Raw genomic sequence first — 21,273 nt, 5'->3', positions numbered from 1 at the left:
TCGAACCCGGGACCCCCAGTCCGCAGGCTGACGCTCCATCCACTGCGCCAAACCGGTTTTGATTAGAGTTAACTTTCTGCTCTTTCAAATCAGCTAATAAAAAACCTGAAGGCTCCAGATGTTTCAGAATTTAGGATTTTTCAGATTTTAGGCAGTAATGGAGAGCATACTCTATGTGTTGTTACCAAACACGCTCCATTTGGAACTCAAGAGCAACATCATGTAATCAAACTCATTAATATTTATGCTGAGAAATAAATATACTAAATGGAATAAACACTATAAACAGCCTCACATCATTTTAGGTCATGTTTTGCTGTCAAATGAGTTTTGGTGTCAATTTTTGTTGTTGTTGGTTTTCAGAACTGTGGATAAGAAGACATGCTATACAAATTCAAGTCACAACTTTGCCACTTATTGTTACCTTATTGATGACCTATGAAGAAAACACCTAATTATTCAATGAGATAATAGTAAATTGTAAAACATAATACAAATATAACTTTGTTTTTGTTTTTAGTTTAAGAACTAATGTCAGCTTTAAAAGTATAAAGAGATTTCTGGAGTGTGCAGGAAGCTGAGGTGGGTTTCTGGCTGATTCTAGGAATGGCAGATTAGCCATATAGTGAAAGGCTGGTTTCTGCTCTGAGAAATCAGAGCACAGATCTGTGCATGGAGAAGTCCCCCAGCTTGGTTACAACCTGCTCCCAACAGATTTCTTCTTTCAACCTCAGCGATGAGGGCCAGGATCTCTGACACCCACTCCTCCCCTAAAGAGTAACTATAGAGGGAGAAGAGGCTTGCCTCCAGCAGGAAGAAGTACAAGCAGGAAAGACATCGATCAGTTCCTAGAGATTTATTATAATCCATATGCTACTTCTTTGGATTTTGCTCTACCACATACACACATACTCGAGGGCCCTGATGAGTGGCCCAAACATAGCGATTATAGCTAGTTGGTAGGAAGTCAGCAGTCCCACCAGTCTACTGCCCTGCTATTCTGCCATCTGATGTAGCAGCCATAGTCAAGTACCTAGGGAAAAGAAATAAAGCATGAAGGAGGACAATTAAGAGCTTCGAGGAAAGATCTGAGATCCCAGAGGACCTTGGTGCTCAGCCAAACAGCTGGACAAAGGCCCAGGCCCTAGCCTGTCAGAATGACTGGAAGACAGCCACAGCTTCCTCCACAGGTCTACCGTGCAGAAGTTAACTACTTGTTGCATCGGCACTGTCAGAATCATCCTAGAAAAAAAGAAAACGACAAACGTTACCTATAGAATAAGGAAAGAGTGAACATTTGTGTTCACAAACACTGCTCACTCCCTTCTGCTCTCCAAGTTTTCTTTGGTGATTTTCTGAGTCACACAACTTCTTGGGAGGTTACCATGGAAGGATTTAAACTTTGGAAAATAAACCACTAGTACTGAATAAACAACACGGTGTCATGTATCATTTAGTTTCAGAATTTCAATTAATGCTACTGCTCCTTACAACTGTAAAGATAGTCAACAGGGCCAGAACTGCTCTAGGATGGAGAAGCAGAGGGAGAGACAGAAGTGAAGAGGGTCTTGCTGGGTTTGGTGTTTTGTTTTTGTGTTTTCTTATAAGCAAAAGTTTATTTAGAAAGCCACAGAGGTAAAAGAAGTGAGCCATAGAAGAAATGGGTTTAAGAAAAAATTTACAGAGGCAAAGAAGGGCCCTTGAAGCTTAGGAGAAAGAGAGAAAGGTAACATGCCTGGGAAGAAGAAGGGGATGGGAAAGGTACGGGTGTGCTCCTAAGAACGAGAGCACTTACTGGGATTTTCTTAAGCCTGGAGAAGAACATGCAATCTTCTTTGTCAAATTCAAATTTGGCTAAAAAAAAATAATCAAAATTGGCTAACATGCACTGAGAACCGCTATGTGCTAGGGACTGAGACAGAAGCTTTCTAGTATTGTATCTTATTTTTAAGAGCAAAAAGGAAACTGAAGGGTTGAGGGGCAGGCTTTACTTACATCCAGATCGTCCATGGCAGGGGGAGGTCTCTTGGTGCTGACCTTTTGCAAAAGCTAGAGGGAAGAGAAAAGTAGTCACAAGAGAGAAGAGCAACCTGCATACTAACGGGCCATAGGAGAATGGTCCAGCCAGACAACTGCCCTATGTTTAAAGCCCCTAACACATCAGTGGAATGAATTAGAGAAAAGTACATTGATCCCCTTTTTAAAAAGAAACTTTAAAACACACAGAGCACGCTCCTTACTAATCCAGGTCAGGGTCTGCTAGTGTTTTTGCAACTTGAATAACTAGTACTGAAATTCTGAAACTAAATAATTTATTGGGAAATAGTGATTTTTTTTTCTAATCCTCAACTGAAGATATTTTTTCCATCACTTTTCAGAGAGAGAGGGAGGAAGAGAGGGAGAAATTGACTGGTTGCCTCCCGTATGCACTCGCCCCAACCACAATCGCCCCAACCTGCAACCCAGGAATCAAACCCTCGACGCTTCGTGCTTGGGCAAATGCTCTAACCATTTAGAAACACTCTCCAGGGTGAAAACAGTAACTTTTTAAATTTGAATTTTATACTGCTTAGTTTGAGCTTCCCATAAAGTTATCTGGCTCAAGAAAACACACACACACACACACACACACACACACACACACACACACACACACGAAAGAACAAAAATTACAGAAAAGTAGGAAAAGGTTCTACCAAATTTCTTCAGAGCACAGGCTCTACTCTACGAATAGGATATTCATTTTTCCCATCCCTACTAAATAAACATTGCACAAAATACATAAAGAATATCAGCACCAATGAGCAGCCGGCCTAAGGAGCTCATATATCTCTGCTTAGCCCTGATGACAACTCTCCAGAGAAATGTGTGCAGAGACTCAGAGAATGATCCAGATGGGCAGAAAATGACATTACCTCTGCATAATGTTCCACCTGAGCCAGCTCCACCTCTTCATCCCCTTCCCAGTCTCTCCAGTTATCAAAGTCCACAGACAACCACACTGGCTGAAAGAGGAAGCATGGAGAGTCACGGGCCAAGAGGGCAGCAGAAGTGCATAGAAAAGTGTGGTTGTGTGCATAGGAGCATGCTTGGGGAAGGTCAATGGGAGTAGTCTTCCCAACAGCCCCCTTTAACTAACCCCATCTCCAAGCTGCCACGTCATCCATAAAGACTTACCAAGAGCCCATTAAACACAATGTTTAGGGTATGGAAAAGCACAGAAATTCTGCCCTCCAAGAGCAGATTGACTGAGAAGATAACACATCTGGAAACATAACTGTGTCATAAAGTATCATAGAATCAACCAAGAAAGACAGGGACAACCCTTCAAGGCCCATGTTCTAAGTTCCCACACTTAGAGAAAAAAGTTATTTACTAATTCATTTAGCAGATATTTATTGAACAGATACTATGAGTCAGACTCTGAGAACTGGCACTGGAGTTATAAAAATGTTTAATACATAGTCCCAGCCATCAAGAAGCAAGTGAAGCCCAGCTGGTGTTGCTCAGTGCTTGAGCATCGACCTATGAACCAGGAGGTCATGGTTCAATTCCCGGTCAGGGCACATGCCTGGGTTACAGGCTCGGTCCTCAGTAGGGGGCAGCCAATCAATGATTCTCTCTCATCACTGATGTTTCTATCTCTCTCTCCCTCTCCCTTCCTCTCTCTAAAGTCAATAAAAAAAATTAAAAGGGGAGAAAAAGGCTCCAACTCTAGGCAGTTGGGAATTTTAGACGAGTGTGGCCAAAATCACCATTTTTTGAGAGAAGCTAATAATCTGGATTTGTAGGTGAATTCTCCATATTTTTATATGTCAGCAACTAGTCAAAACTTCTAAATATCAGTAGGCAATGGAAATAATTTTTAGCACTGTGAAGACTGCTCAAATAAATTTGAGAGCCAGATCCAACCAGTAAGTGGCCAACTTGCAACCGTTAGGAGAAAGAAGCCACTGGAGGGTCTTAAGTAGGGGAGTGACAAGGTCAAATGTGTTTTATTTATTTTTTATTATGTCTTTATTGATTTTAGGGAGAGAGAGAGAGAGAAACATTGATTGGCTGCTTCCTGCATGCCCCCTTCGGGGGATCAAGCCCAAAACTCAGGCATGTGCCCTGACAGGAAATCGAACCTGCAACCTTTGGTGCATGGGACAACACTCACATTCACCAGGGCTCAAATTTGTGTTTAGACAGATCATAATGGGAGAGATGCTATAAACAGATTGGGGGTGGGGTTGAAAATACACAACAAACCTCACCCAGTGATGGATGAAACCTGAATTAGGTACGGTAGATATGAAATAATGGATTCAATCCTATCCAGGTAGTCAAATAGGCAGGATTGGTGAATGACTGCACATTGGTGGGGAAGGAGGCAAGGGTGATTCCCGGAGCTAATTTGAGTACCTGCTCTGGTACATAGACAGAGAGCACAGGAGAAAGAGCAGGCCACTCCCTACCTTGATATCCTCCTTGGTGAGCCGAGGCCAGGCCACTTTCTCCTTCCATTTCCTCACAAAGCAAGTAATGGAGCGGCCAGAGCGCTTATCCTGCGAGTCCTACCACATAGAGAGCCTCGTTCTTAAAAAAGAGTCTGAGGTGGAGAATGAATCTCCCATGTCCCAGGCAGCCTTCCCACCCAAACCTGACTGTCCCACCCCATCCTCACCTTGGAGTTCACCTTGGCATAGAACTCAATCTCATTGTACAACTCCACTCCATCGGCATTCTTGCAGCTGAGGAGACAAAGCAAGCTGACGAGGCTGAGTGTGGGGGCATTAAGAGAAGGGAAAGGTTCCCAGGAAGCCACACCCAACCAACGGGAGGCCATTACCTGAACACAATGCGGTGGTCTTCTATGAGCACGTGGACATCGGTGCTGTCCTCAACACAAAACTCCATGAACACGTACCTGGGCCTGTCGTACCACAGGGTCCGGGCATGCTGCCTGAAGAGGAGTGGAGGTGGGGCTTCACAGGGGTGGGAGAGGGAAGACTGAGAGCATTTGGGAAAGATGGGAGAAGGGGGAGATAGAGGGATATTTTATGCTACAGCCCTGTCACAATGGAGCTAAATGAGACAGGAGGAGGTGCGATGGGAGTGACGGAAATGGGTGTCTGTGGTGAGGGTGAACCTGGGGAGAACCAAAAGTGTGAGCGTGAACGGTAAGGAGTTACGGAGGCCATGGAGATGGCTCTGCCCCCTCACCACCCCAAAGTTACAGAGACCTGAGGCCTGGGGCTCCCATGGGACCTCGCAGAACCTGGAGCGCCCAGAAAATGCGGGACAATACATCTAAAGGGAAAAGGGCGGCCGGGAACACTCACCGTGCCATGGCGGCTCCCGCAGCCCAGTGGCGTCGGGAGTCCGAGTCCGGGGTCGCTATCTTTAGATGCTGGCGACGCCCCGGCAGCTGCCGCTCCTTATATGGTCGGTGGCGGGTTTCAGAGGCAGCAGAAACGTGGCCTCACAAGGGAGCCGCACTCCGGGGGACGGCGGGAAAGCCTACCCCCTGCAGCCCTGCACATCTCGGGGTCTCCAGAAATGTACCCCTTTAGGAAGAGGCTGGGACCAGGGTAAGGGCTGCACGACCCTAGATACACACACGGAATGACTCGTCCTCCGATCCATTCACCTGTTCCTCCGACGCTTAGTACATTCAGTGCCAGATTCACAAAAGGCGCTCAATTAAAAAAAAAATTATTGGTCCGAACTAAATCCCCGGGGAAGGCCCGCCCCCCGTCCCCCCAGACCAACTCGGTGACGTCTAAGCCCCGCCCGCCCGCCGCCCCTCTGGTTTCCCAGCCCGTGCGTCGTAGCCATGGCAACAAGGGAGCGCCGCTGACGTGCGGCGGCTTTTCCGGCAAGATGGCGGCTGTCGAAGTAGCCGCAGAGCCGGTAACGGCGGTGGCGGCCGTGGGACCAAAGGCGAAGGAGGAAGAGGAGGAAGAAGAGGAGTCACTGCCGCCGTGCGAGGCGGTGCGCTGGGCCCCGGTGGGGGCGGTGGCCGAGGCCGGGCCTGGGGCGACTGCGTTCTCGGAAGAGGCGGCTGCCGAGGACCCCGGCGCGGCCCCGGGCTCCCCGCCCGACTCTCCGGGCCGGACACTGCGGCGGCTGCGGGCCGAGCGGCGGCGGCTGGACTCGGCGCTGCTCGCGCTGTCCTCGCACTTTGCGCAGGTGCAGTTCCGCTTGCGCCAGGTGGTGCGCGGGGCGCCGGCGGAGCAGCAGCGCCTCCTGCGCGAGCTCGAGGACTTCGCCTTCCGCGGCTGCCCTCACGTCCTGGGTTATGGGGAGCCCGAGGACCCCGCCTGCGACGAGAGCGACGGGCTGCCGGGGGACCGGCCACGGTTGCGGGGCGAGGACCAGGTGAGCAGCAGGGGCCGGGCCCCGAGGGCTATGGGAGGAGGAGGGGTCGGGTGGGTGGCGATGCTGACGAGGATGGAGGTAGCAGTGGCGAGAAGCCGACCTGTCTAGGTGAGTACGCGCGTCCGAGACGTGAAGCTTGGGACAGGGGTGTGGACAGGAGGACAAAAAGGCCTGGGAACCCGTGGTGAGAGGTGTCCACCGAAGGTGTGATGACCTGAAGGGCAAAGGAGCTGTGGGCGAAGAGAGCATGGAGAGGGCAACAGAGCAGCCAACCAAAGCAATGCTACTTCCGCTCACCTTGCAGTCACCTTATCAAACACCTGGCACATTTGCTGAGAGTGCCCCGACCCTGGGGATTGGGAAAATTGGCGGGTGAAGAGCAAGTGAATTGGAAATCGTGGAAAATTAGATCTACGCTCTGTCGGTGTTTTCCTGGAATCTAGAGAATCTTTCATCTTTAGACTCTTGTCTGAGTGAGAGCTTTGTTGAACAACAGGGTATCTTAGTCATTAAAAGGAACACAACTATTGATTACATGAATTTTCTAATACTGGTATTTTAAAAACTCCTTCCCCATCCTGCTTAATAACTAGATATGCTAAATGAGATTCCATTGGTAACTGACAAGATTCAGTTAGCCTACCTCAAGAAGTTATGAGAGTCTATATACCACACCAAGGGAGCGTTCCCTTACAGTCTTTGAATCCCTGGAAATACGCAGTTGTAGATAGGTCTTGAAGAGACTTACTGTCTTTTCTCCACTATATATATATAAATCCGCCGGCGCCCCGCAGTACACAGTTTAATTTCAGAGAGGAAGGGAGAGAGAGATAGAAACATCGATGATGAGAGAGAATCATTGAATAGCTACCTCCTGCACGCCCCCTACTGGGGATGGAGCCCACAACCCCGGGCAGGTGCCCTGGGCTGGAATTGAACCTGGACCCTTCAGTCCGCAGGCCAATGCTCTATCACTGAGCCAAACCAGCTAGGGCTACCACCTTTTTATTCTTTTTTTTTTTTTAATGTATTTTAATGGTTTTTTTTTTACAGAGAGGGAGAGAGAGTTAGAAACATCGATGAGAGAGAAACATCAATCAGCTGCCTCCTGCACACACCCCTACTGGGGATGTGCCCGCAACCAAGGTACATGCCCTTGACCGGAATCGAACCTGGGACCCTTGAGTCCGCAGGCCAACGCTCTATCCACTCAGCCAAACCGGTTAGGGCCCACCTTTTTATTTCTAAAGCTACAACCCACATGTGCTTTCTTCCCACTTAAATTGGTTTTAACCAAGAAGATTTATCAGTAACAGATACTGAATTATTTTCATCTGAAATGTTTCTAATGCAATCCTGTGTTTACTGTTCCACCCTTCTTTCCAAATACCCACAGTTCCTTGCACAAACAAGGAGCAGCCACGTCAAATTGCCAGACTCTTAAGGAATAGAAAGGATAGACAGAATCACTGTGGGCAGGCCCTGTTCAGATGTGAGGAGCACCAAAGGTTCTCTGTGGATTTGTTCTTTTGGTTGTTCATTTTCACTTTCAAAAACAGGGAACAACTTTGAAAAAAATATGTAGTGTTCAAAAGTATCTAATCAACAGCTGTGATCTTGTGTACAAATATTGATACAAGAACAGGTAGTGGGGGATATGTGTGAACCAAATGATTTACTTCTTATCAGTTCCTGATTTTTTTAAACCAGTATTTTATCTCACTTCACACTGGAAATTATTTCTGTTATTTCCTGCCTTGCACCAGAGCTCCTTGTTCTATTAAGCTTGTTTGCTCACATTCCAATAAATAACATACTAGAACTATTATGGCAAAGTTCACCATTCTCATGAAAACAGAGTCAGGATTTATAGCTGGTTTCTTCCTTCCTTGTTTTCATAAAGTTGGGGTACAGTGAAAACACAAAGTTTACCCAGTCGTGCTCCTTAAGCTGGTTAGACTTCTAGTCAGAGTTCATTACACTAGTCCCTGCTTATCCAAGGGAAATATGTTTGAAGACCCTTAGTGGATGCTTGATACCTCGGATAGTACTGAACATACATACTATGTTTTTTCCTATATTTACATACCTATGATAAGGTTTAATTTATCAATTAGGCACAATAAGAGATTAACACCAATAACTACTAATGAAATAGAACAATTGTGACAATATACTATAATAAAAGTTTTGTGAATGACTTTGGGCCTATAGTAAGTAAAGGAAGGATTACCTGAATACAAGCACTGTAATACTGCAACAGTCCAAATAACCAAAACGATTACTAAGTGACTAATGGGTGGGTAGTGGATACGGCATGGATACCTAGATACTCTGGACAAGGGGAAGATTCAGGCTCAGGATTTTATAATGCTACTCAGAAGAGTACACAGTTTAAAACTTTCGCATTGCTTATTTCTGGAATTTTCTATTTAATACTTTTGGACCTTGGTTAACTGCAGGTAACTGAAATCACAGAAGGCAAAACTGTGGGTGGGGGGGGCTATTGTGTTTGGAATATGCCTTTCTGTATGTGATTCAATAACATAAATCAAATGTGTATTGAGAGTTTACCCTGTGCTAGGCACTGTGCTAGGCCTTGAGAGTACAAAGCCAAGGCCCTTGCCTGTAAGGAGCTCATAGACTGGGGGAGACAGAATCCTAAACAAATAACTATAATGTGATATGAGTTATAGAGTAGAAGTGTGTACAAAGTACAGTGGAAGGAATGATCAGTTCTGCCTGGGAAAATCAAGGAAACCTTTTAAAGGATAGCTTAAACCTGCACTAAGACAGGAAGAGAAAAAGGATTCTAAGAAAACACTCAGAAAGGATTGCAAAGGGAGTATCCTGAGAAAAGGCTTGCTTTCATGTTGAATAAAGGTAAAGCAAGAGCATTGATTTTTAAATAACTTAAACAAAAAGTTAACTTGTTTTTCATTTGTCCTCCCTCATACCTTACTTCTGGAGGGCTTGATAAGTACCATTTTAAGGTTAAATTTAATATCCTCTAGACTTCTAATTTGAAATGCAGCCTTATCCCTGCATAATGTGCTGGGTTTGCTTTGTTTTGATGCTCAAGAAAGGCATGGGAAAACCAGTATTTGAGTATACATTGGCAAGACTTTGCCACCCTGAAGGGATTATAATCATTTAAATGCGGAAACTACCTGGTGGCCAACAGTGGAGAAGGGAATCACTGCTCAGGGAAACTTACGAAACATTCTTTTTAAAAAAACACTATTACCTTCCCACCCCATTACTTGGCTTTGGATTCTTTATTGCCCCAGGTATCTGCATGTAGTCTTTTGATTTTATAGATGTCTATAAAACATTGAATGGACTTTGAATCTTAAAAAAAAAACTGGTTCGGTTTGGCTCAGTGGATAGAGCATCGGCCTGCGGACTGAAAGGTCCCAGGTTCGATTCCGGTCAAGGGCATATACCTGGGTTGCGGGCATATCCCCAGTAGGAGATGTGCAGGAGGCAGCTGATCGATGATTCTCTCTCATCGATGTTTCTAACTCTCTATCCCTCTCCCTTCCTCTCTGTAAAAAATCAATAAAATATATTATTTTTTAAAAAAACAAAAACTGGTGCCCTGGCCGGTTTGGCTCAGTGGATAGAGCGTCGGCCTGCAGACTCAAGGGCATGTACCTTGGTTTCAGGCACATCCCCAGTGGGAAGCGTGCAAGAGGCAGCTGATTGATGTTTCTTTCTCATCAATGTTTCTAACTCTCTATCCCTCTCCCTTCCTCTCTGTGAAAATCAATTTAAAAAAAAACACTGGTTATGAGTTATAAAGCCTTTCTCTACACCCTTACCTCCAGACTCTCTGCAGAACATATTCAGGAGTTGGTTATGGAAGATGGCATGGCTAATTCCTGGGAGGCTGTCTTGGCTAAGATAAGTTGTCTCACTCCTAACTAGACCTTTGAGGGGGGAAAAAAACATACAATCTTAACAAAAGGCCCCATTGTATTCATATCCTATTTCCAATGAGAGACAAATATTTTCTTAAAGAAAACACATTTAATAAATTTCTCTGTATGAAATAATTATTCTTATTTTTGAGCCTATCTTATAAATTCTGTATTTCATCTGGATTATTTGGAAATGTCTTATATTTTGCTAGTCATTATTGGCTTGAGAGGATTCTTGAGGTGCCCTGAATTTTCCTTTTCCTATGAAATAAACCTAAGTAATTTCTCATCTTAGAGTGAGCAGGAGAAACGGGAACGTCTGGAAACCCAAAGGGAGAAGCAGAAGGAACTGATACTGCAGCTCAAAACCCAACTAGATGATCTGGAAACATTTGCCTATCAAGAGGGCAATTACGATTCCCTACCACAGTCTGTGGTCTTGGAAAGACAGCGGGTAAGTAGATGCCACCACTACCTAAACACTGTTCCTTCCAGTGTTTATTTTTCCCAGCATTTATTCTCTCCTAGATTGTTTGTCCTGGGCCTTACTGAGAATCCCTTTTCTGGCCCAAACCAAAGGGAAATTTCACTATTACAGTCTTTATTCACACGTGGAAACACGAGTTCCAAAGCTTTATAATATGATGATTGAGCTCTACCTTTTTGTTGATTATTATTAATAACTAAAGGCCCAGTGCAAGAAATTCGTGCATGGGATGATGGGGGGTGTCCCTCAGCCCAGCCTGCACCCTCTTCAATCTGGGACCCCTCTCACAATCCAGGACTGCTGGCTCCTAACCACTCTCCTGCCTGCCTGCCTGATTGCCCCTAACCACTTATGCCTGCCAGCCTGATCGCCCCCTAACTGCTCCCCTGCCGGCCCGATCACCCCAACTGCCCTCCCCTGCAGGCCTGGTCACCCCCAACTGCCCTCCCCTGCTAGCCATCTTGTGGCAACCATCTTGTGACTATGTGGGGGCAGCCATCTTGTGATGACATGAGGGCGTTGCGTGAGGGCGCAAGAGCCATCTAGGCTCTTATTAGTATAGATAGTAGTAGTAATAACAGTAATACTTTCTTTCATTTGATCATTAAAATAGTTCTATTTGGGCAGATCATACTATGTAAACTAGCTTTTCCCCCACAATCAGTTGATAAATATACCAGGAATCCAGACTGACTTTAATGCTGTATTTATTTAAACAACTTCTGGGTATGCAGGTAAATCGGCTAGTAGAAATACAGCTACAGCCTCCCCTACATGTTTGTCTCTCCTTTTGATGTCCCTGTTTCTCTGCCTGGGTTGGAGTTGCATTACCAAGATTCCATTGTTCCTAATATTGTCAGTAGGATATTTTGGCTGTAATATACCTTAATGTTTTGTAAAGATTTTTCTTTAGTTACTTAGAGTAGAACAAGAAGGGATGAGAAGGACTAGAAACTAAGAGAAACCAGTATTCTCTTGGAGACATTGGGGGAAGCTAAGTATGAGGCTTTTTGGATCATCAGCCACTTTGGATTATTCATACTGTTAGTCACCTAAGTGAAAGTTGCCTAGCCCGGTAGAACATTTGTAGTTTGAAGAGCCATTTCTGTCAGACAGGAACCAAAGGTTCTTGTTACTCCCAGAGAAGTAAAGGTCTATCCTTACCTAATAAGCAATTACATCATTTCTCTCAGGAATTTGATCGTTCTTTGTGTCTGTGATTTCTATTTAAGGGTAGGAGGTATACCAGTAAAGTTATCTTTCTTCCTAACCTTCTCCCTGAAAACTCCAAAGGGTGTGCTCATTGCTTGTGGTCTTGATAGGTGATCATAGATGAATTAATAAAGAAACTGGACATGAATCTGAATGAGGACATCAGTTCACTGACTACTGAAGAGCTTCGGCAACGTGTTGATGCAGCTGTGGCTCAGATTGTAAATCCAGCCCGAGTGAAAGAACAGTTGGTTGAGCAGCTGAAAACTCAGATCCGAGATCTCGAGATGTTTATTAACTTCATCCAAGGTCAGAGGGGGTGGACAGATGTGATAATTATATATATTACTAGAGGCCTGGTGCACGAAATTCCAAAGCCTCCCTCCTGCTCTCTGTGGCTATAGCCATCTTGGTTGGGTTTATTTATATATTTGCTCCTGCTTGGTTGGTGGGCGTGGCTGGTGGGCGTGGTTTGTGTGGTGTGGCGGAGTGATGGTTAATTTGCATATTGCTCTTTTATTAGGTAGGATACGTACTAATACCTAAAGTTGCCAGTCTTGATGTACTCTTTAAGGGGTTTGATCCCTTAGTAAGGGAGCTAGCATGGTGAGTAACCAGGTAGCTAAAATCTCACTCTGCCATTCACTGGCTTCATGTCCTTGAGCAGGTTCCTAACCTCTCTAGTCCCACTCTCCTCACCCATAAAATGATTCATGCTTTCTTCACTCAGCGAATATTTTTTGAGCCAACTACTATATACCAGTCACTGTTTTATGCAATTAAGTAAGATATATTTGTAAGTCTTGTCATGTAGTAGGCACTAGTAAATATTCTTCCTTTGAAAATCTGCCATCAAGGGGCTAAAGAAGTATCTTCTCTTTGTAACTTCTGATTATAGATGAAGTGGGAAACCCACTGCAGACGGACAGTGGACACTGTGAGTGCAAGGCCAGTGGGAAGACGGGGAATGGCTCCACCAGACCTGGCAGCAGCAGACTGCCTCCTAGAAACAGCAAACGTAAGTACAGCTCCCAGATTAGGCAAATCTATAGAGACAGAAAATAGATCAGTAGTTGCTGAGGGCTTGGGAGGTTGGGAAGAAGGGTAATGGGGAATGCTAATGGTACATGGTTTATTTTGGGGATGATGGATACACAACTCTCTGAATGTACTAAAAAACCACTGAATTGTACACTTTAAATAGGTGAATTGTATGATATGTGAATTATATTTCAATATAGCTGTTATTAACCAAAAAAAAGTGAAGTCCCGTGACATCCTTGGGTGGCTCTTGGCTTCATGTGGGACCTATATATAGCTCAAAAGCAATACTTGATCTCAACTTGAGACTTATTGAATGTACTTCTGTGCTATTATGGCCCTAACTGATGAGTGTTGCGTTTTCCAAACAGCAAAGGCAGAAGATGTGAAGAAAGTGCGGGAGACGGGGCTGCACCTGATGCGGCGAGCACTGGCAGTGCTCCAGATCTTTGCTGTTAGCCAGTTTGGCTGTGCCACAGGCCACATCCCACAAACCCTGTGGCCAACGGGCCAGGCTGACAGGGACTACTCTCCCTTACTGAAGAGGCTGGAGGTGTCAGTAGACAGAGTGAAGCAGCTAGCCCTAAGGCAACAGCCTTACGGCCACGTCATCACCTCTGCCAACCTCCAGGACCTCTCTCTGGGAGGCAAGGACGAGCTGACTACAGCTGTGCGAAAGGAGCTGACAGTGGCCATGAGGGACCTGCTGGCCCACGGACTGTATGCCTCGTCACCAGGGATGAGCCTCGTCATGGCCCCCATTGCTTGTTTGCTGCCAGCCTTCTCCTCGGCCCCCGAGGCCATGCATCCCTGGGAGCTCTTTGTAAAGTACTACCATGCGAAGAATGGCCGCGCTTACGTGGAATCCCCAGCCCGGAAGCTCTCCCAGTCCTTTGCCCTGCCTGTTATGGGAGGCACTGCTATGACTCCCAAACAGAGTCTACTGACAGCCATCCATATGGTGCTGACAGAGCATGACCCTTTTAAGCGCAGTGCAGACTCAGAGTTGAAGGCCTTGGTGTGCATGGCACTGAATGAGCAGCGTCTCGTGTCCTGGGTGAACCTTATCTGCAAGTCGGCATCACTCATCGAGCGCCACTACCAGCCCTGGAGCTACATGGCACACACAGGCTTTGAGAGTGCCCTCAACCTGCTCAGTCGCCTCAGCAGTCTCAAGTTCAGCCTCCCTGTCGACCTGGCTGTGCGCCAGCTCAAGAACATCAAGGATGCCTTTTGATGATAGTGCGCTGGCCCTACCCCAGCACCTTGTTCAGTAAAGATAGATGGTTAGTCTTCTAAGATAGGAACAGAGAGTAGGAGGAAGGGTTAAAGATGTTTCCCCTAGCCGAATGACTGCAAAGTCTGTTTTATTTAAAGGTTCTTCCCTGGTGTGTACCCACAGTGTACCTGTGGCACATATATTTGAGCCTACGTAAAAGAAATTAGTCATGGCATATAGTTAATGTACCAATTCCTCATGCCAGGTATAAATTTTAGAAAATCCAGGTTTCTCTCACCATTCTCTTTATGACAGTGAGTGACAATATGAGTGAGTTGATAGTCTTGGAAGAATTAGACTTGAGACTGCTATTGGTTACGTTGGGAGCCAAGGTTCAGGGGAGGCTGTGTATATTCCATAGCTGCCTCTAAACTAGGAATGGGAATAGTCTGAGACTAGCATTTCTAAGGGAGTTAACCACAAGTTAATTTTAGTATGATCCCTTTAAGAATTGAAGTCTGTTCCTGACAAGGTGGTCCTCTTCACACAGCACAGACAATACTTTTGTTTCGTTTTGGAGAGGACTGTTTATAAAGAATGACAACCATTGTCTGGTACCATGTCCTCTGGCAAGTAACCTTTCCTCTGTACACCTCAAGGACATGCTGACAGTGTTCTGAGAAGTAGACCTGTTAGAAGTATACTTCTCAAGAGAACCCTTGCCACTGAATCAAGTGTGGATAGGAAAACACATCAGTGACCAACAGCAACTTCTTCCTGGGCTGTGATTCCATTTGTCTTGGAGGCTGGATGGTGGAGGAGGTCTGATCATGTGATAAGTACTAGAGTGGGGGGGTGGGAAATATGCCAGATTGCTGTTGAACACTTTATTGTAAAACTGACTCTAGAGTGGCCCAGTTTGGTCCTCAGTATTTTACCCTTTTTTCGTTTCTATGTCATTCAGCCTGCATACTACTCCAGGGCTGACCAAAGATGGGCAAATTGTATCACTTTCTAGAAAACCAAATGAGTTCCAACACTACTGATTCAGCATTGTTTCATGTATTAAATTGGCAGCTGCACTTTATGTCTGCACTATTACATAGTGCATTTTAACTTAATTTTTCCAGCAACATGTTATTTAAGATGTATTGTTGAGAATTCATTAGAATTAGTTCTCCTGTGTGAAGCAGAATAAATGTATAATGTTGTGGAAAATGATATATCTGTGGTTGCTAATAAAATAGAGTATTTTGTGTAGATTCTCTGTAAGGACCTCAGAGCCCCTTGGCGTTGATTTATAAGTCCATCTGGGCATTATCTGATCCAGACCATTTCCTCGAGCTGTGTCTGGCTCCTGGCCTTTCTGCCTCTTCTCTAACCTCTACCCTGGATCAACACAGCTTTGGTGGTAGTTTTCGTCTCTGTAAATAAATTTGCTAAAAAGTGCTCTTGGCTTTATCATCCCATCTCACCCAGGCCAGCAGTCCCATCCCCACAACAGATGTCACCACACCTGCCACTTTTGGAATTGGCACTTTTAAACCTATTTGGATATTATTTAGGGTGGGTAATACTGCTATAGTCATATGGCATAGCCCTGTATCACACCAGTATTATCTTTTTCTAATCCTCAAAAACTAATTTGTATTAAGGCTTTGTGCTAGCATCATGGGAAGCATTTTTGTTTGTGTTAATCCTAGTTTTTTAAATTTTAAAGAGAAACATCAATGATGGGAAAGAATCATTAATCGGCTGCCTCCTGCATGCCCCTACTGGGGATCTAGCCTATAACTCAGGCATGTGCCCTGACTGGGAATCGATCCAGAGACCTCTTGGTTCATGGGTGGATGCTCAACCACTGAGCCACACAGGCCAGGCTATTAAATTCTCACTATTTGTAAGGTAGGACAGCATTATTCCCATTTTATAGCCGAGGAAACTAAACTGCAGGAAGGTTGTCTAGATTTACATGATGAAAGAGCTGGGATTTGAACTTGAGTTGCCTGAATCTATGTCCTGTAGTCTGTACTCCTATCATGTTACCTCATTGTATCTTGTGGCTTCTAGATCTTTTGTTCCTCTTTCCTTTTTTCATCCCCCTCTACCATCACTTCAGGGAAGAGAAGGTATTTTCCATATACCTGCCAGAAATTTCAGCTGCCAAAGGACTAGGCTGCAGGGAGATGGGCAGATAGCCATTGCTCTGCTGAGTTCATGAAACCAAGATGTGTAGAGACATGATCCCATCAACATTCCAGCAGTCAGATAATTTAGTCACTGTTATCATCTGCATTATAACAGGACAGTTCTGCCCATAGCTTAGGGTGAGGCAGTCAGGACAAGGGAGGAGAGGAGGAACAGTCAGCCCAGGTCTAAAGTATAGAATGAAAAAGGGCCATGGGTATGTATCCAATGAAAGTACCAGGTCTGTTGCAAAGATTTCTAAGGTTCTCTGTATTTATTCATTATTGAGTGCCTACCAACTGCCTGGGCCAGGCTAGATGCTGAGGAAAGGTATTTTTTAAAAAAAAACCAGCCCTAGCCAGTTTTGCTCAGTGGGTAGAGTGTCAGCCTGCAGACTGAAGGGTCCTGGGTTCCATTCCAGTCAAGGACACGTACCTCAGTTGCTGGATCTTCCCTGTCCTGGGCCCTGGTTGGGGCATATGCAGGAGGTGACCAATCTGTTTCTCTCACATCTGATATTTCTGTCTTTCCCTCTCTAAAAAAATCAATGGAAAAATACCCAGCTCCACCACTTATTTACTAGCTGTGGACTTTGGACAAATTACTTAATTTCTCTAAGATACAGTTTCTTCAACTGTAGAATGGAGGTAATACCTATCTCCTAGTATTGTTATGAGCCTCAAATGAGGTAATATACGTAAATAGATTAACTCGATTTAGCAAAGGGTAAACAGCTGCTACCACCATCATCGTCTTTCACCTCCTTCACTGCTTAGTTTGTAATGTCTGTGACATCACGACACTCTAAATGTCGGGGCAAGTACCCTTGTTTGATTAATGTTCGTCTCCCCTTCCTTACGGCTAACAGCAGTTCACACAGTGGACACTAAAAACAAACAAACAAACACAAAAAAAACACTTTTGCTCCCTGACTATTTCAAGGCAAAAAAAGTAAATTTCAAACTGTGTCCCCTCCTAGCGTCAGAGAAAGGAACTACAAAAGGCTGGAGCATACAAGCCTTCCCTGCTCTTCCCTGGGTAGGCGATAGGCGGCACTCCCTGGCTCTTTTCTTCTGCTGGATATACTAATAAAGTTTGATTTGAATCAATAAGCAGCCAGGCCCTGCTTTCCCCACAGAAGCTTCTTCCGCCAGGGCCTCGCAAGAGGCGGGTCGAGACTTCTGGGGCGGTACCGGAAGTGAGATCACCACCTCCGGGGTGAAAGGTTAGCGGAAGTGCGGTTCTTTCTTTTCTGCTCTAGGCCCGAGTGGCTGCGTTCGGTGAGTAGAGCCTTGGGGAGGGTCTTCCAATCCACCGCCATCCGCGGCCTGGGGGTCGAGTTGTGGGGTGGTTCCGAGTACTTTCCATTCCTCTGTCTCTGGCGGCTTCGTAGCGGATCCCGTGGGCGGCCTGGGCCAAGACGATAGTAAACGCAGCCTGAAGTTCCGAGAGCCCGCAGCCTGGGCTTGCGAATTTCTGAGGGGCCCCTTGTTCCTCTCTGCAGAAATGGGCAAGTTTATGAAACCCGGGAAGGTGGTGCTGGTCCTGGCCGGACGCTACTCCGGACGCAAAGCCGTCATCGTAAAGGTACCATCCTCGCGAGCCTGTACGCCCGTGTTTCCCGGTGTTGGGCCGGTTTCGGAGGACCACAAGCTTGGAATTCACGAACTAGTTTGGGACATGAGCCATTGAGCATTGCGCGTAGGGGTGTGGGTGAATGCATGAGGGCTTTTGGAAGAGGAAAATGGAAAATAAAACAAGTGGACTTGGGCACCTAACACAGAACGCGCCCTCTACCAAAGAGGCTTTAAATAATAATAATAATAATAATAATGGCCAACGCTTATTGAACGCTTGTTTGCTGACTGGTTTCGTGCCCAATCCTTGCAGTAACCATAGAGGATTCTTCCTACTGCTAAGGCTTAGAGATGTTCGGTAATTGACCTGAGGTCAAGCAGCTAGTAAATGCTGCAACTGGGATTCTGTAAAAGGAAGAATTGTTTCTATCAAAATGGTCGTTTAGCCTATTGCAGCCCTTCACTGTTTGCCTTCTGCCTACATCTTTTAGCTTCTTGAAATGTCCCTAAAGTCTGACCACATACACCACTGCCTTGAGCTGTCTGGGGGACACTGGAACTCCTGGTTCCCCTCCCCCCACCTTCTTCAAACTGGGGTTAGGCTGCCTGCCTCTACTCCTAAGAACCAGTGCTTGGCGGGTCACAAAGACCTCATTCATAAATGATAGCTATTCTTATTTTAAAACCTCTTACCTCCCAGGAGCCCATATTCTTCCTTGTGGGCATGAATACCGCCCTAACCCTCACTACTCTGGGCATCTGGCATAGCACTTAGTGTGTCTGCTTTATGTGGTTTTTCTCCGTAAGATGGTGGGTCTCAGAGACGTGGGGGTGGAGATGATCTTTCTGTACATGCCTACCTGTAGCACAGGGCCGAGGTAGGCTTTAAGTTGATACCAATTGTAAGTCTTGCTCATTTAGAACATTGACGATGGCACCTCGGACCGCCCCTACAGCCATGCTCTGGTGGCTGGAATTGACCGCTACCCCCGAAAAGTGACAGCTGCCATGGGCAAGAAGAAAATTGCCAAGAGGTCAAAGATCAAGTCTTTTGTGAAGGTTTATAACTACAATCACCTCATGCCCACAAGGTGAGCATTTCAAGAATGGGAATAAAAGTGACTTTTTAAGTTTCTTTTCCCCCTCTCTGCCTTGCTGAATAAGGAGGCAACCTTGCAGCCATTTGCGGGGAGACATCATTTTCAATTTGCCACAAAGTGGCTATGGTTTGCCCCTTTCATACAGCTTGGGACCATTTTCATGTCCTTTTCTTCGGTGGTTTCCCTCACTTTGCCAAGCCTAATTGAAAATCTCCAAGCTTGCTCTTTGTCTTTCTTTCATGAAAATTCTAAATGTTGAGTAAAGATTTGTTTCCATCCACAGTAAACACGGGCATGGGATCTGGCCTGCCCACCTGTTCTGCTGTTCCATTCTCACAGATGGTTATTATAGGCGATGAAAGCAAGTCTCCCTTGATTTCACTGGACTGCCAGGCCCTTTATCTCCTGGCCTTTCGTAGTATTGTGCAGCGCATCTACTGTCCTGGTACAAGGGTTATAAAGGAATGCAAGATTTGAAAGACCTGAACAAGAATTGCCAAACCCAGCAGCATGTGCCTTAACCTTTTGCACTCGGATGTCGAGTGTGACTCGACACGGTTAGCATTAGAATAAAGGAATCGAGAAAAAAGCAAGCGAGTGCAAAGGGTTAAAGTTTGCTACTGGGACTTGTTCACTCTTAATGTGCTGACCTAAGAGAGCAGAGCCCTTTCTCATGTGCTGGAAAGCTGTGAGATTGAGGCAGCTAGCTGACCAGCTCTTGCATTGTCATAATGGGGCACCCTGCATAGGCAGAACTTGAACAGTACTAAATACAATGGCTCTAAATAGAAAGCTCGCCACCCACTAGGAACCAGGTAAAGTTCTGATACAGTGATGGTTCATAGCTAGAAAATAAGTAGTTGGAAAAATAGTGCGTGTGACGTTTTCTAATGGCTTAAATTTATGTAAATGAGTCTTAATATTAGAGATTTCCAAAGCCTATCATCAGCACTTTGGGACAGCTTTTGATGGTTTTTCCTGTGGAGGCAGAACCTGGTACCCTACTGTCCTAGGAGGACTTGGGTGACTGCGTCCAACTCCCCACCATTGTCCCCAGGTACTCTGTGGACATCCCCTTGGACAAAACTGTTGTCAACAAGGACGTTTTCAGAGACCCTGCTCTAAAACGCAAGGCCCGACGGGAGGCCAAAGTCAAGTTTGAAGAGAGGTAAGTTAGGCTTTGGTGGTGGATGTTGGGGTGTGGTGTTGTTGGGGTGTGGTGTTGCTAAGTCCCATAAAGAGAAATGTGTCTCCCTCCTCTCATTGGTGTCCTTGTTTTCCCACTAGGTACAAGACCGGCAAGAACAAATGGTTCTTCCAGAAGCTGCGGTTTTAGATATTTTTTTGTTTCTGTCATTAAAAATCCATAAAAATATCCCTGTGTCTGCCTGTTGCATGTATTTATTCATCTGGGAAAGGAGAACGGTCTTAAGATAAAAGGCTGGTTGGTGGATGAGGGGCTGTGGAGAAAATATAAAAGTTAAATCTGCCTTTGTGAGACTTCAGCTAGTTCTCAGCTTGATAATCCTTTAATGACCTTCCCAAAAGGGCTACTGTTGACATTTTTAGGTGCAGAGTTTTTTGGTATCCCTGACTTCACCTGCCCGCCCACCACCAATTAGGACAACCAAAAGCCCCTCTGAGTGGATGTGCACTGACTGACTGAGAACTGACCCGAGGTTCTCAAACCTAAGCACTGGTCTTTTGTCAAACCAGTCACCCTATGAGTCAGATTTAGTTGGTAAGAATTTCAAGTTGTCGCCGAGGCCGGTTTGGCTCAGTGGATGGAGCGTCGGCCTGCGGACTCGAGGGTCCCGAGTTCGATTCCGGTCAAGGGCATGTGCCTTGGTTGCAGGCACGTCCCCGGTGGGGGGTGTGCAGGAGGCAGCTGATCGATGTTTCTCATCGATGTTTCTGGCTCTCTATCCCTCTCTCTTCCTCTCTGTAAAAAATCAATAAAATATATATATTTAAGAAAAAAAAGAATTTCAAGTTGTCTGGTGATACTGGTGCTCCTCCAATGAGGACCACACTGGATGGGGCCAGGCCAAGAGCAGCCATTTCTAGTAGGACCAGGGAGAGGTCCCTAACAGCCTGGCTAGCAGAGACTGGCAAAAAAGTGTGTGCCCAGTATGTGTTGCCCAGTGGTTAAGCTTCAACC

General features: G+C 45.6%; 3 protein-coding genes across 6 annotated transcripts; 2 read left to right on the top strand and 1 right to left on the bottom strand.

Moving 5' to 3' along the window:
• Nucleotides 1-843: 843 nt before the first annotated feature.
• Nucleotides 844-7,070, bottom strand: PTGES3L (prostaglandin E synthase 3 like). 4 transcript variants are annotated; one of them, XM_079797905.1, is made up of 8 exons: nucleotides 6,467-7,070; nucleotides 5,328-5,593; nucleotides 4,835-4,948; nucleotides 4,670-4,736; nucleotides 4,461-4,559; nucleotides 2,916-3,005; nucleotides 1,996-2,049; nucleotides 844-1,242 (listed from the first exon to the last, which is right to left on the bottom strand). In XM_079797905.1, the coding sequence occupies exons 2-8, from the start codon at nucleotides 5,333-5,335 to the stop codon at nucleotides 1,207-1,209; spliced, it is 468 nt and encodes a 155-aa protein (XP_079654031.1). In that variant the 5' UTR covers nucleotides 5,336-5,593; nucleotides 6,467-7,070; the 3' UTR covers nucleotides 844-1,206. The 4 variants fall into 4 exon arrangements, with proteins under 4 accessions (XP_079654031.1, XP_079654032.1, XP_079654033.1 ...); XM_079797906.1 differs by lacking the exon at nucleotides 6,467-7,070 and having other exon boundaries at nucleotides 844-1,033; nucleotides 1,215-1,242; nucleotides 5,328-5,708; XM_079797907.1 differs by lacking the exon at nucleotides 6,467-7,070 and having other exon boundaries at nucleotides 4,835-5,134; nucleotides 5,328-5,708.
• Nucleotides 5,837-15,635, top strand: RUNDC1 (RUN domain containing 1). The gene is made up of 5 exons (XM_079797903.1): nucleotides 5,837-6,366; nucleotides 10,585-10,743; nucleotides 12,099-12,297; nucleotides 12,887-13,006; nucleotides 13,401-15,635. Exons 1-5 carry the CDS (start codon nucleotides 5,869-5,871, stop codon nucleotides 14,264-14,266), a joined length of 1,842 nt encoding a protein of 613 aa, XP_079654029.1. The 5' UTR covers nucleotides 5,837-5,868; the 3' UTR covers nucleotides 14,267-15,635.
• A 2,006-nt stretch (nucleotides 15,636-17,641) lies between these two features.
• RPL27 (ribosomal protein L27) lies at nucleotides 17,642-20,487 on the top strand. The gene is made up of 5 exons (XM_079798700.1): nucleotides 17,642-17,715; nucleotides 17,940-18,022; nucleotides 18,934-19,103; nucleotides 20,170-20,280; nucleotides 20,400-20,487. The coding sequence occupies exons 2-5, from the start codon at nucleotides 17,942-17,944 to the stop codon at nucleotides 20,446-20,448; spliced, it is 411 nt and encodes a 136-aa protein (XP_079654826.1). The 5' UTR covers nucleotides 17,642-17,715; nucleotides 17,940-17,941; the 3' UTR covers nucleotides 20,449-20,487.
• Nucleotides 20,488-21,273: the final 786 nt, after the last annotated feature.

This window comes from Cnephaeus nilssonii, assembly GCF_951640355.1.
Source record: "Cnephaeus nilssonii genome assembly, chromosome: 19".
Taxonomy (NCBI): Eukaryota; Metazoa; Chordata; class Mammalia; order Chiroptera; family Vespertilionidae; genus Cnephaeus; species Cnephaeus nilssonii.
The sequence above is the reverse complement of the archived record's forward strand: the minus strand, read 5'-3'. Positions and strand labels throughout refer to the sequence as shown.